This window comes from Acomys minous, assembly GCF_964271855.1.
Source record: "Acomys minous genome assembly, chromosome: 8".
Classification (NCBI taxonomy): Eukaryota; Metazoa; Chordata; class Mammalia; order Rodentia; family Muridae; genus Acomys; species Acomys minous.
The window spans coordinates 8,353,896-8,367,651 of record NC_140489.1 but is presented as its reverse complement, the minus strand read 5'-3'; the positions used below and the strand labels follow the sequence as shown (position 1 = coordinate 8,367,651).

The window sequence follows — 13,756 nt, the reverse complement described above, 5'->3', positions numbered from 1 at the left end:
AACAAAAAAAGAGGGAAGCTGGAGAGATGGTTCAGCGGTTAAAAGCACTCACTGGCTGCTCTTCCAGAGGACCCCAGTTCAATCCCCAGCACCCACATGGCAGTTCACAACTGTCTGTAACTCCAGTTCCAGGGGATCTGATATCCCCACACAGATATACATGCAAACAATAATGCCTATAAAATAAAAATAAATAAAAATTAAAACAAAACAAAAAGGCGGGGGAGCTAGAAGAAGCCAAGGAAGCTAAGCAGGGCTCTCAGCATGGCCAGCTGGGAGCAGGCCTGCTGCAGGCACTAGCTGGACTCTGGGTACACTCTGAGCAACAGCATGAACTCTGATTGGTTTGGGGTGAGTGAGAAAACAGGCCTGTTTCTGCTGTGACCCGCAGGTCGGAGCAAGAGCTCAGTGGGATGGAAGAACCCCAAGAGAACAGGTTTAGCAGGGGGAAAGACACTCGGGGATCCTCAGCAGGTGGGTGAAGACAAAAACTGAGGAGAGCTGGGGTACAGTCCTGACCCCATGGAGAGAGCTTTGCGGGAGGAGTGGGCGGGCAAGCAGTACAGTAGGAGGAAGGCCCCCAGGAACAAGTCAACTATGGGAGCTGCTTGCCTTTGACCCTGAAGTCATAGCATCTCTTAGTTCTTGGGATTCAGGGCCTCTAGAGAGAAGGGCCCTGCCACGCAGAGGTGACTGTCCAGCCTCTTGGCCTGGAGCCAGCTGTCTGTATCCCTTTAAACTCTAGAACATCCTTTAAGGGGTCACAGGTGTGCTGTCCTGGTACACACGGGCTTCTTGGGTGGTCCACATGGCATTGTGCCTGCTGGTGCTCTGGGGCTAGACAGACAGCCATGTGACTTTCCCTAGCAAGGCAGTTTCTGAGGTTTAGGATCCATGACCAGCTGTTGCTCCCTGCCCTAAGCTGGGTATGGTGACATGACTTCCGTCCTAGCACTTGGGGAGACCACAGTAGTCAGATCTCTGTAGTGAGGTTTTGAACAGCCAAGGCTACCTAGTAAGACCCCTTGTCAAAGAATCCTGCCCTAGAAATGCAATCAAGACGGCCCCCACACAGAACCCATGCGGAGGCCTGACAAGATAGGGCTCGTGCTTGGTGTGGTGGTGCACAGCTTTAATCTCAGCCGTGGAGAGGCAGAGGTGAGCAGCAGGGGATACATGGCAAGTTCCAAGCCAGCCAGAGCCCAAGAAAAGGAGGAAAGAAGCTGGGCGTGGTGGCGCACGCCTTTAATCCCAGCACTCGGAAAGCAGAGGCAGGTGGATCTCTGTGAGTTCGAGGCCAGCCTGGTCTACAAAGGGAGTCCAGGACAGTCAAGGCTACACAGAGAAACCCTGTCTCAAAAAACCAAAAAAAAAAAAAAAAAGAAAGAAAGAAAGAAAGAAATGGCTCTTGTTAACTGCTTTTCTATCTCTATATTCTCAAAGCCAGGAGGATGGGAGAAGTCTGCCATGTGCCCTGATTGAGCATGGCCGCTTTGTGGGAATCAAAGTGCTCTGGTTAGGTTGGTTTGCTGTGTCTTTTTTTTTTTTTTTTTTTTTCAAGACAGAGTTTCTCTGTGTAACAGCTCTAGCTGTTGTGGAACTTGCTCTGTAGACCAGGCTGGCCTCGAACTCAGAGATCCTCCTGCCTCTGCCTCCCAAGTGCTGGGATTAAAGGCGTGCGCCACCACGCCCAGCTGAATAACTGCCTCTGAGAGAAGTATAAACAACCACTGAGTTCCTGAACTGGTTGTATTTAGGAAGCTTACTGATTTTTTAAAATGATTTATTTATTATATATACAGTGCTCTGTCTGCATGTATACCTGCAGACCAAAAGAGGGTATCAGATCACATAGGTGGTTGTAAGCCACCATGTGGTTGCTGGGAATTGAACTCAGGACCTCTGGAAGAGCAGGTAGTGCTCTTAACCTCTGAGCCATCTCTCCAGCCCTATGTTGCTCTGTTTTTTTAAGACAGAGTCTCTTTTTTATTGGTTTTTGGTTTTTGTTTTGTTTCTTTGATTGATTGATTTCGAGACAGGGTTTCTCTGTGTACCCTGGCTGTCCTGGACTCACTTCGTAAACCAGGCTGGTGTTGAGCTCACAGAGATCCTCCTGCCTCTGCCTCCCCCAAGTGCTGGGATTACAGGCAAATGCCAGATCGCCCAGCTCCACATTTGTTTCTGTTTTGTTTTCTCCTGTCACTAATTTAGTTAGCCATGCGTCTTCTTATGTCAGCTGTGGTGAAACTGACTATAAAACCAGAGCTCCTTATTTCTCTAGCCATAAGTACATCATGTGTCTCCTGGTTGTAGATAAACTGAGGACCTTTTGCAGTTTCACCAGAAAGAGGAACACATGGCCTGCAAAGACTGCTCAGTAGTTAAAAAACAGCACTTGCTGCTGCTGCTCCAGAGGACCTGAGTCTCTAGCATCCACTCAGACAGCCTCTCCGCCCAGGGGGTCCAGTGCCCTTTGGCCTCTGCAAGCCCCTGCACATGTGGCACTCAGATACACATACAAATATATTTTAAAAAGGAACACGCCAGCCATGGAAGCACACACCTTTAATCCCAACACTCAGGAGGCAGGAGCAGACGATCTCTGAGTTTGAGGCAAGCCTGATCTACACAGAGCCAGTTCCAGGACAGCTAGGGCTACACAGAGAAACCCTGTTTCCAACAATCAAAAATAAAATCCAAAGAGAACAAGTACTACTGTGGCTCTTGCCCTGACTCTGGCCTTGTGCATATTCCCGTTCTTTAAACCTTCCAGAACTAAACCATCACTGTCTGTGCCTCCAGCGTCAGGGGCCCCAGCATTGTCCAGGGACTCAGGAAGCTGGACAGCAATTGCTTTTTCCTAGGAGACATCTACTTCCTGGGCTGCCCGAGAGTCTTCTGTCTTGGGACTCAAGTATTGAAGATGTAAATTAAAATTTTCAATTTTAATGTGAAAAAAATAGTAAGTTGAAAAAAATGGAGACTTAGCTGGCCGTGGTGGCACTTGCCTTTAATCCCAGCACTTGGGAGGCAGAGGCAGGCAGCTCGCTGGGAGTTCGAGGCCAGCCGGGTCCACAAAGTGAGTCCAGGACAGCCAGGGCTACACAAAGTGGAGACTTGGCTTCCTCTTGGTTATCTGCTCCCAGGCCCTTTGCCAGTTGGATGATGTATCTGTTAGTGTTGGGGCGTGGCTAAGGAAGGGGGCTACTGTGGAGGACCTTGTGCTGATCCTACGGGTACAAAAATGAACAAGGGATAGACTCCTCTATTCAAAGCTCAGGCTCCAGGCAGAGAGAGACAATATAGGAGGCCAAGGGGAAGCACTAGCAGGTGGAGGCAGAGGAGATGCAGAGATGACAGGAACAGTGACAGCAGAGGAAGAGGGAGGAGTTGTAGGTGGGTGGGAAATCGGCACAGAGCCCAGCTCATGTCTCACTCATGCCGTGGTGGGGCCATAACACCCACCAAGTCTCCAGGGCCCTAGCTCCTCGGGGAAGATCAAGACAGACCTCAGTGTATGTGATGGCTTGCACCAGGGATCTGGAGGAAAGGCCTGACACACAGCCCGACTCTGCCACGCCTTTCTGAGCGGGATCTGCACTGGCTTGCCTTCTCAAGGGAGCTGCCCGCAGGCGTGGGCTGTGCAGACACATTCTCAAAGCGGTCCTGGAGGTAGCACATAGTCATTTTCATTGGCGTGGCACCAGAAGTCCTAGGCAGAGGAGCCTCAGAGTGCCCCTTCCAGCCTCATGAGGCTGCATTCCAGACCACCCTGAGTATTCGAGGTCTGGCCTGCTGCTCCCCACCGTCTTTCAGGCCAGACTCTCCCAGGTCTGAGCCCCAGCCCCCTCCCTGGCCCCACCCCTCCTGGGAGCCCTAGGGAACCCACCCTGTCACATGCTGCACACCCCTTTGTCCTGCTTGATGCAGTGCAGAGTGGAATGTTATTAATGAACTTAGGCAAACACTGGGACTTTACTAAAAAAGCAAAGTCATGTAATCCCTGACTGGAGGCCAGAGAGAAGCAGCGCCTGGGCCCTCCTTTCAGCCTCCAGTTCTGAGGACGAGGTTAGGCCTCCAGCCCAGGCAGAAGCACAGGTGGTCCTTGTCAAGCCAGAGTCAACAACTGCGGGTCTGATGGGACGAGCTGGGGTTTTTTTGTTTTGTTTTGTTTTGGGGGGGGGGGGGTGAGCTGTTTTTAATGTCTCAACATCTGGTCCATCCGAGCTCCCTCAGTATACACAGGCTCCCTCGCTCATGAGTGGTCAGAGGCTTTTAACAAAACTAGGTTTTGCTTTCAATGGAACACATTTGCTAAAGTTTTTTTCCTACTTGTTTTTGTATCTTTTCTTTTCTTTTTTTTTTTTTTTTTTTTTTTTTTTTGGTTTTTCGAGACAGGGTTTCTCTGTGTAACCTTGGCTGCCCAGGACTCACTTTGTAAACCAGACTAGACTGGGCTTGAACTCACAAAGATCAGCCTCCCTCTGTCTCCCTGAGTGCTGGGATTACAGGCGTGCACCACCACGCCCAGCTTGTTTTGGGGTTGGGCTGTTTGGGGGGGCGGGGATGCAGGGCGGGTGTTGGAAGAACTTTGACATAGTGAACACACTGCTTGTCAACACCAGGGTGAAGAATTGACCAAGAACACAGGGTAAAGAGACCAGTGAGGGGGGCCGGGCGTGGTGGCGCACGCCTTTAATCCCAGCACTCGGGAGGCAGAGGCAGGCGGATTGCTGTGAGTTCGAGGCCAACCTGGTCTACAAAGTGAGTCCAGGACAGTCAAGGCTACACAGAGAAACCCTGTCTCGAAAAACCAAAAAAAAAAAAAAAAAAAGAGACCAGTGAGGGGCTGGAGAGACGGCTCAGTGATTAAGAACACCGACTGCTCTTCCAGAAGACCTGGGTTCAATTCCCAGCACTCACATGGCAGCTCACAGACATACTTGCAGGCAAAACACAAATGCACATAAAATAAAATTAAAAAAAAAAAAGTGGGGAGTCCGCTGTAGCAAGGCCACCTTTGCTGATATAGGCATGGTAGACTTTGCAAAATGGAGCCCGGCCTGAGCTAGGCACAAAGCCACCTACCTTAGAGAGCCTGACACTACTATCAGACCAACTTAGTGAGTCATCGTAAGTGGGGATAGACCCAGAGCAAGATTATCCTTGATTGCACCACATTCCAACCCCGCCCATCCACAGTTTGCCTTGCTCGGCAGTAAAGCTGCCGTTAAGAGAATTAGGCAGCAGTCCTCGGTGGTCTCTTCCCAGGAGTGGTTTAAGCACCACACACATTTCCATTAGAACCTAGTGACTAGGTTGACACAAACACAGCCCCCTCACCACTTGTGCAGGATGATCTTATACTCACGTCCCAAGGTGGCTGCCTGAATATCCATGCACCTTGTCGCCTAGCCAAGCTAAAGCAGGGTAGCAACAGGGGGTGAGGGGGTGACCACAAGCCACAGTGCCTTAAAGCTTGGCCAGAGGGAGCTCCTAGCAGTCATCTTGTATCTTGTCTGGGTCTTTTTGTCTTAATTCTCTGGCTGACCTGCAAGGCAGAGATCCAGCTGCCGCCTCTGCCTCCATAGTGCTGTGATTAAATGTGTGTGATACCGCCAGGTGGTGGCGGCACACCCTTTAATCCCAGCACTTGGGAGGCAGGGGCAGCCAGATCGCTGTGAGTTCAAGGCCGGCCTGGTCTACAAAGCTAGTCCAGGACAGTCAAGGCTACACAGAGAAACCCTGTCTCGAAAAACCAAAAATAAATAAATAAATAAATAAATAAATAAATAAATAAATAAAAAGAACTAAAGGGTTTGATATCACTCCCAGCTGTTGTGCAGCCTTTAAGTAGGGGCAGTAGCTGACAAGGTGTGGTAGACAGGACATCTGAGCCTCTGCCAAAGCCCTTCCTCAGCAAGGCAAAGCAAGGGCGCCATGACAAGGCGGGGGCTGCCTGGCACGCTGGAGTCCCAGCCCTCTGCTAAAAAGCCTTGCTTCTCTGGACTGTCACCCACTGTGCTAGTAAAATGATTCTCCTTTTTCCCAGTGGGAAAGATATTTAACTTGAACACCTATGGTTACGGTGTGTGGCTGCCTCGGGCATCGGGGAGGCTTGTTAAGTACCAGGCTGGGTCAGAAATAGGAGTGCTGTGTAAGGAGCCCTGTGGGCAATTGCAGCCTTCTAGGCTGTTATTGGGAGAAGGAGGAACCACCCCTGAGGAGTGTGGAGAAGGAAAGATGCAAGAGCAGGGGGATTAAACCCTGACTGGGAGGCCAGACTCCACTTGGCCTAGAGTTAGGCTTTCTCTCTTGAGCCTCAGCTTCCCCATCATAGAGAAGGGTGACAGTGGATTCCTTCCTGCTACTGTGTTTATTTATTTAGTTTGTTTGTTTGGGTGTTTTTGTTTTGTTTGTTTTGTGACAGGGTTTCTCTGTGTTATCTTGGCTGTCCTGGACTTGCTTTGTAGACCAGGCTGGCCTTGAACTCACAGATAGTCACCTGCCTCTGCCTCACGAGTGCTGGGTTTATAGGCATGGGCCAACATACCCAGCCCTGCTACTGCCTTTTTTTTTTCCTGCTACTCTTTTAATGAACCCCCACTAACTATGACATTAAATTCTTAAAATATAAATAGAAGGAAAAAAAAAGAAAATATTTTCAATTTTCCCAGGACAGGGCTGGGCTGTAGCTCAGTCAACAAACCGATAACTAGCATGAAGCCCTTAGTTTAATCCTAAACACTGCATTGCAAAAACAGAGTGTGGTAGTGCACGCCCATAATCCCAGCAGGTGGTGGGTGGTAGAAGAAGGATCCAACGTTCAATGTCATCGTCAGGTACGTAGGGAGGGCTGGGGTGTGGCTCAGTGGCAGGGAGGGCTGGGGTGTGGCTCTGTGGCAGGGAGGACTGGGGTGTGGCTCCGAGGCAGAGCACTTATTTAGCATATACAGAGAGCCCTGAGTATGACCCTCAACCTGGCAAGAACCATCGTCTTATATAAGCAATACATGTTCCCTGGAAGAAATTTGGAAAAAGAAATATAAAGAAGGAAGTCACCTGTTACCCCACCACCCACAGCCAGACTGTTCTGGGGGTTTTTCCATACATAATTTGCGTGGGATCTCAGTATGAGCTGAGCTGTTTTATAACCCATGCTTGCTCCTTGTCTTTCTCGGCCTGTCTTCTTCACAGCGCTGAGTGTGAAGTTTGCCTGCACCAAGTAGGAGGGGTGGGGGCAAGCTTTTTTTTTTTCTTCAGGTAAACAGTTCTGACCAGTTCTTTCCTGCTCTAAGCAGTTGTATCTCCTGGTTATTTCTGTTTGTGCGCCAACATGAGGGGTTTGAGGTCAGGAACACCACTTAAAGGTGTCTTGGTGGACAGAGCACCCGCCTGATGCTCCCAAAGCAGTGTTGGTGCTCCAATATGAAATCTTTCCTGACAAGAAATCAGGGCTTCCCCAGGTGTAAGCAGAATGCTTAGTGTGTCCAGACTGTCCTGGGGCACCTTGCCTCACCCCTGCCCCCAGTGAGCAAGCACCTTCCTCCCTGCACCCACCCCCACATTCCATCCCAGCAGGGCAAAGCCAGATCTGATGCACTCCTCTGAACCTCAGATCGAGGGGAAGCCCCACAGTCCTGCTGAGCACGGGGAGTTGAACCATCCACCAGCACCACAATTCCTGTGCAGCTTACAGTGGACCATGCAGCCCAGTAGAGGCAACACAAGCAACAGCATTCTGCCTGCCTGAGTTCGGGGAAAGAGACCTGAGCCTGGTAGAGGCCTGAGCTCCCTGTGGCCAGGATGCCCCGAAGGGACTTGGGGGCAATGTCTCCTCTCCAGTGCCCTCACAGGTCCTGCTCAGCTGGTGAGGTAGAGCCACTGAGGCAGGTGCTTGAGTGGCTGGTCCAGGACAGCCATGAGATTCATAGCCTGCAAAATAAAAGAAATCTTCCCAGGCTAGGCCCTGCCCTCTGGGGCCTGGGGAGGTGGAGTGGGGTTTTCAGGTTACAGTTCTCTGGATTCTTAGGGTTTGGAGCAGGGGGCAGGGTGCTCAGTGCTGTGCCCACCTCCAGCGGGGGACGGTATCTGTCTTATCCTAGCCACAGCAGGTTAGCTGGCCCTGACTCTGCTGGTGGTAAGGGCCCAGAACCAGCAGGAGAACCTTCTGGGTTCAAGGGGTGGGGGGAGGAAGGGTTGTGTTCTAGGTGGGGACTTCCTAGGCCTGAGGCAGTTATAGGAAGATAGACCAGGAAACCCTCCCCCATAGCAGGGGTCCTGTGCTCCTGCCTCCTGTCACTTGGTCTTTTGAAGTGTAACAGCAGACATGAGGGGTTTGGCCATGCTTGTCCTCCTGTGCCTATTGTCTCTCTCTTGTTTTGCTTCCTTTGTTTGTGGAAATGGTTCAATGGGCTGATTTTTCCCCCCTGTCTTTTTGAGATAGGGTTTGTAGTCATGTCCATCCTGGCCTTGGAACTTGCTCTATAGACCAGCCTGGCCTTGAACTCAGAGATCCACCTGCCTCTGCTTCCCTAAAGGCACGTGCCACTGCCACCCAGCCAAAGGGTTGCTTTTGGTCACCAGACTGAAGTGTTGAGTGAGCTGGCAGGAGGCCAGCAAAGGGAGAGTGATGTCAGCCCACACCCTAGCTTTGTCTGAGTCCCAGGCATTCCTTACAGAAGTGCTAGCTGTGACGTAATTAGGACATCCTAGGAGAGGAGTGAGTGCCACCCCAGGACACTAAGGAGGGATGCAGAGGTCCCTGACCCTCTTGCACTCTCTGGGGACCTGTGCTGTTCTGGGCCCAGCCTACTCAGTGAGGTGGACCGGACAGTTAGCATTCCACAGAGATGGAACCTCTCATTAGGGTCCTCCCAGGCTGGACCCCACTGAGATAAGCCCGTAGCTGGCCATTGAAGCAAACACCAAGACACACCTCTTGTAGCTCAAGGCTGCCTCCCCCACCTACCGACTGGGTCTGGGCTGATCCTGTTCCAGTGTCCAAGCTTCATCGGGTAAGAATGCCGTCTGACCAGCAGGGGGCAGCACAAGGCTGTCTTCTTGGAAGAGGCACCGTGTGGGTGGGGAATTGTAGTTCCAGCCTTTGGTTGACGTGGTCCTTTCTAGACTTTCAAATGTGGGCCAGATCTTTTCATGAGGCCCAACCGGGATAAGCCACCATGAAGATGGCTCTTTAGACAGCCCAGCCTTTTTTTTTTTTTTGTGCCTGAGACCCGGATGTAAGCTTTGGAGCACCTAACTTACAGCAGAGCACCCCCCCCCCCCCCACTAGCTACTGTCCGGTCTCCTTGCTGAGTGGAAGCAGAGGGTTGTCTCTGGCCAGGCCCCAGGGGCCGGGAGGAAGCTGAGAAGAGGGGCTGGAGTGGAAGGGCCCTGCGACAGGAGGATGGAAGCTGGAGGTAGGGGAGGAGCTGCAGTAGGAGTTTGGCGAGGGCCTGAGCGAAGAAGGAGCAAGAAGATAGAGCTTTGGATTTTTCAGGCCGCCAGGAAGACGGCAGAAAGGAACTGGGAGCGGGTCAAGTTTCTGACTCCCCTCCGCTGGCTGGAGCTGAGGAAACACGAGGCTCCACCCTGCAAGTATGAATGTCCTTAGATGCTCAGGCAGGAACGCTGAGCCTTGAGAATACCTCCCTCCCTCCCTGCCTGCCTGCCCTGGGTCTTCTATGGCTCGCGTTCCAGCTGCTAGTGGAGTCAACACAGATGGCCAGCCCCCACCCCCCAAACACACACACACACATCGCTGTCCCTAGGAAAAGAGAGGCACCACTCAGAGACATAGGGCAGGCCAAACCCTAGTTTATTTCAGTGTCAGCAACAGCTTAGCCATCAAAAAAATAAACTCTACCCAGGGCGACAGGAGTCTCTACAGCGAGGCTAAGGGCTCAGCCGCCAGGCGGCAGACATCAGGGATGCATGGCGGGCACTTCCCCGGGTAATAAGTTAGGAAGCAGCAGGCTGGTAGTAGCGAGGGCCAGGCTTCACTTCTGGGCAGGCATGAGGTCATCAATAGCCTGACCCTGCTCAAGCCGCTGTTCCATCTCAATGAGTAACTTCACGCCATCCACCACCATTTGCACCAGCTCCACCTCCGAGAAGCCCAGGCGGTCCGCGTTGGAGACGTCAAAAACTCCACCAACAGCTGCGGTGTCCACACCACCTGGGGATGGAAGACAGGCAGGTCAGCGGGGCTGAGGACACCATCATCTTCCGCCCCTCACCTGAGCCGCACGCCCCTCACCTGTGCCTCGCTTCTGAAGCCGCAGCCGCTTGAGCACCTCCGAGAACCTCTCGTGCTTGCCCAGGTGGGGCAGCTTGATGTGCACGCCGGCCCGCAGCCCGGTACCCAGGTTGGACGGGCAAGTGAGGATGTAGCCCAGGTGAGGGTTCCACATGAACTCGTAGTTCTTAGACTTGAACAGAGTTTCGATCTGAAGGCGGAGAAGGGACTGTTCAGAGGGGGAGCCTGGCTGCAAGCCCTGAAGGGACCGCTGGGAGATGTGGACTCTGATCTGCCCTCCCCACCCCACCCCACCCCCATCAGGCCCTGGGAGTGGGCTCCAGGCCTGACCTGGGTGAGGCCAGTGCAGAACCGGGTGAACACTTCCTTCATGTTGCCCCCCTTCTGCATGGAGATGACCCGCAGGTGGTCCTCCTCGTTAACCCACACCAGGAAAGTCTTATTGTCGTTGTGCCTGGGGGGGGAGGGGCATAGTCAAGCCAAAGTCCCCGCCAGAATAAGGTCTCAGAGCTCATCCAGAAAGACACCGCAGGTGGGTGGCCTCAAACAAAAAGAGCTTCCCAAATCACAGAGGTGTTTGTTCCAGCAAGGTGTGGGAGTGTGGGTGTCACACCAAGACTCCAATCCTAGCAAGGCATGGGGGGGGGGGGCGGAGCACCTCATCACCCCAATCCACCAGTCACGTGCTGTGTGGCAGGCAAGGGTCTGGAGCAGCCAGAGCAGCCCACAGAGGAAGCCGCCTCCGCCTGCACAGTCTGCAGAGGTAGGAGCCCTGCCCGGACGGGTGCGGAGGCTTTTGCGTCACTGGCACCTAGCAGAATCCCGGCGGAATAGGGGGGTGAGAACCAGGAGAGAAAACGAGAAGCGCCGGCTCCCAAGAGGAGGGCGGAGAACAGACGCCAAAGAGACTGCTCACCACCCTTGAATCCCTGGAGACCGCGGCCTCCCGCAGTGCAGGGACCGCAGGCACCTGGGGACCAAGGTCACCTGAGAGTAGGGCTGACACAAGGTGACACTCTATGAGCCAGGAACTCAGGCTAGGTCCCACCTTCCGGGGGAGGGGGGGGGGAGGCTCATACCATATGCCGCGAGCATCCGGCCAGTCGCGGGCCATGCCGGAGGCCAGCAGCAGAGGCGACACAGGCTTGTCAAAGAGGAAGTGGTCGTCAATGAGCTGCTGCTGCTCCGCTTCGGTCATACTCTTGAGCGCGTAGTACCTGCCTGACAGGTCGCCATCCAGGCTGGACAGGGCTGCGGGAGGGCAGAGTTCAAGGCCAGGGTGGGCGAGCGAACCGCCGCCCCTGCGGGTGTGCCCCTGCGGGTGAGGCTGTGCCTTGGACCCTCTGTCCCCTGGAGAAAGTCCCGTGAGCACGCAGGTAAGAGCGCAGCAGCTCTGGCGGCTGATACCGGCCCCCTACCTTCTACCGCCAGCTTCTCGATGGCGCGGCGCTCCCCGCGACTGCAGTGCGGGGGGAGACAGAAGCCGCGGATGCTGCGGCCAGTGCGCACCCGCGAGCTCAGCACGTAGTTGGGGTCCAGGTCATCGCCGCCCTGGGGACGCAAGGTGGTGGCGGGAGTGAGCGCCGAAACCCCTCGCCCCAGCACGCCCGGACCCGGCCGCCCCGCACCTGCAGGTTGTCTGGGTTGAGGTCCGTCTTGTGCTCATCGGTGGGCTGGTAGCCGCCGTGCCGGTCCTCAATGATGGGGTCGAAGAGGTCCTTGAACACGACGTAAGAATCCTCGTCGCCCGCCACCGCACCCACCGTCAAGATGTAAGGGTGGCCTGGGGGAGGGGCGCGGCGACAGTGACGTCACCGCTAAGCTGGGGCAAGCCACTGAGGCCCCTACGGCTGAGCGCGGGAAGGGGACCAGGGGACCCCAGCCCGCGGGAGGTTAAGGGGAAAGCAGTGGGATCCTTGCCCCGGGGGGTTTCTTGGGGAGAATAAAGCCTGACGCCTACAGGGTGTGCATACCCGGATTGTCTACGCCAGTCTGAATGGCGTCGTCCAACGTGAAGCCGCTCGGCGTGCACTTGGCTCGGAGTTCAGCGTACAGCTCGGGGGTCAGCACCTTAGCCATATAGTTGTTGTGGCTACTCAGGTCAGGGTACTCATCCTCGGCCGGGAAGCGCAGCTTCTGCGCGTTATGGCTGTTGGAGAAGGGCATGGCGGCGGCGGCGGCGGCGGGCTGCGGGGAGGAACAGGGTCAGAGGAGCTTTGCGCACCGGCCTCCAGGGACCTGCAAACCGCTTGAAACTCCTGTGCCCCGGCCGCCCCCCTCTCCCCCCCCCCCCGATGCCGCCAAGGTCAGTGAGGTCTGCATCTTCTGCGCCCAGCGTCAGAGCATCCCAAGTCCCCCGCAGGTCCAATGCGCGCTCCCGGCCGCTCGGCCCCGTGTAATCCCCACCCTACACGTCCCGCACCTCACCGCATCGCGCCTCCCACGGCTACCCCTCACCCTTGGACCCGCTCACCGGATGCTGGACGGAGCAGGGAGCACAGTGCCTGGGCAGCTTCTAGCGCAGCGCAGACGAACAGCGGCCGCTCTCTGCTCCCGCAGGTCTTAAAGGGCGCGTCGTCGGCCGCCCATTGGCGGCTATTTATAGCCCATTCATTCCATTGGCCAGCACTTTGGGGTGGTGCCGCTTTGTCCGAGGCAGCGGCCCTCAACACCCCTAGGCGCCCACCCCAGCAGTCCCCAGCCTTCTACTCGGCCGAGCAGCTTGACCACCCCGTGACGCTTGCGCTGGATCCTGAAAGCGGAACCCCGGGGCCTTAGATACCTTAGTCCTCTTCTCGCACACTGCTTCGGAGCGGGAAACTGAGTCTGAAAACCTAGCTGGTACTTGAGGCTCCTGCCTTCCCTGCCTCCTGCCTTGTTTGGCCCACCGCGGTGGCGAGGGGACATGGCGAGAGCGTTCAGGTTTTTAACATTAGGCACGACGACCATCCACTGCATCCAGGCGGTACAAAATGGCACGGAGCCACTGACCTTCCTCAAGGTGCCCGCCGGCATCTCCTGGGTGTTCTTAGTGCAGCACCAGAGGCGCAGTCTGGCTGTGGTCCCGCCCGGAAACGCCCATGGTGTTCTGACCTTGGGCGGCCTCTGAGGATCAGAGCCAAGACCCTTGGACCCAGACCCTGAAAGACTCAAGACATTGAGTTTTAAGAGGCTGTTTTTGAACCTCCAAACCCCTATCCCCTGGCCCTCTCCTCAGGGAAACAGTTTCTACTACCTCACCCACAGTCGCCAGGCAAACTAGGGGTGGAGGAAAGACAGGTCAAAAATAAACACAAACACATGCAAACACACACACACACATCAGAGTCAACACATGGAAACCGTCTCTCCCGGTGCCCCCCACACAAAGGTATGGTGAAACCTGGAAAACTTACCCCATAGCCAGTGCCAGCTGTGAACTGGAATGTTTGAAGACAGGCGTTCCCTGGCTGCAGCTGCCAAGTGCTTCATCTTTTCTGGAAAGTTATCTGGCAA

General features: G+C 54.6%; 1 protein-coding gene across 1 annotated transcript; it reads right to left on the bottom strand.

The window, feature by feature from the left end:
- Positions 1 to 9,799: 9,799 nt before the first annotated feature.
- On the bottom strand, positions 9,800 to 12,805 carry CKB (creatine kinase B). Its single transcript, XM_084791988.1, has 8 exons — positions 12,735 to 12,805; positions 12,235 to 12,448; positions 11,890 to 12,044; positions 11,680 to 11,812; positions 11,341 to 11,512; positions 10,592 to 10,715; positions 10,262 to 10,451; positions 9,800 to 10,180 (listed from the first exon to the last, which is right to left on the bottom strand). The coding sequence occupies exons 2-8, from the start codon at positions 12,425 to 12,427 to the stop codon at positions 10,002 to 10,004; spliced, it is 1,146 nt and encodes a 381-aa protein (XP_084648114.1). The 5' UTR covers positions 12,428 to 12,448; positions 12,735 to 12,805; the 3' UTR covers positions 9,800 to 10,001.
- Between the last annotated feature and the right edge of the window lie 951 nt (positions 12,806 to 13,756).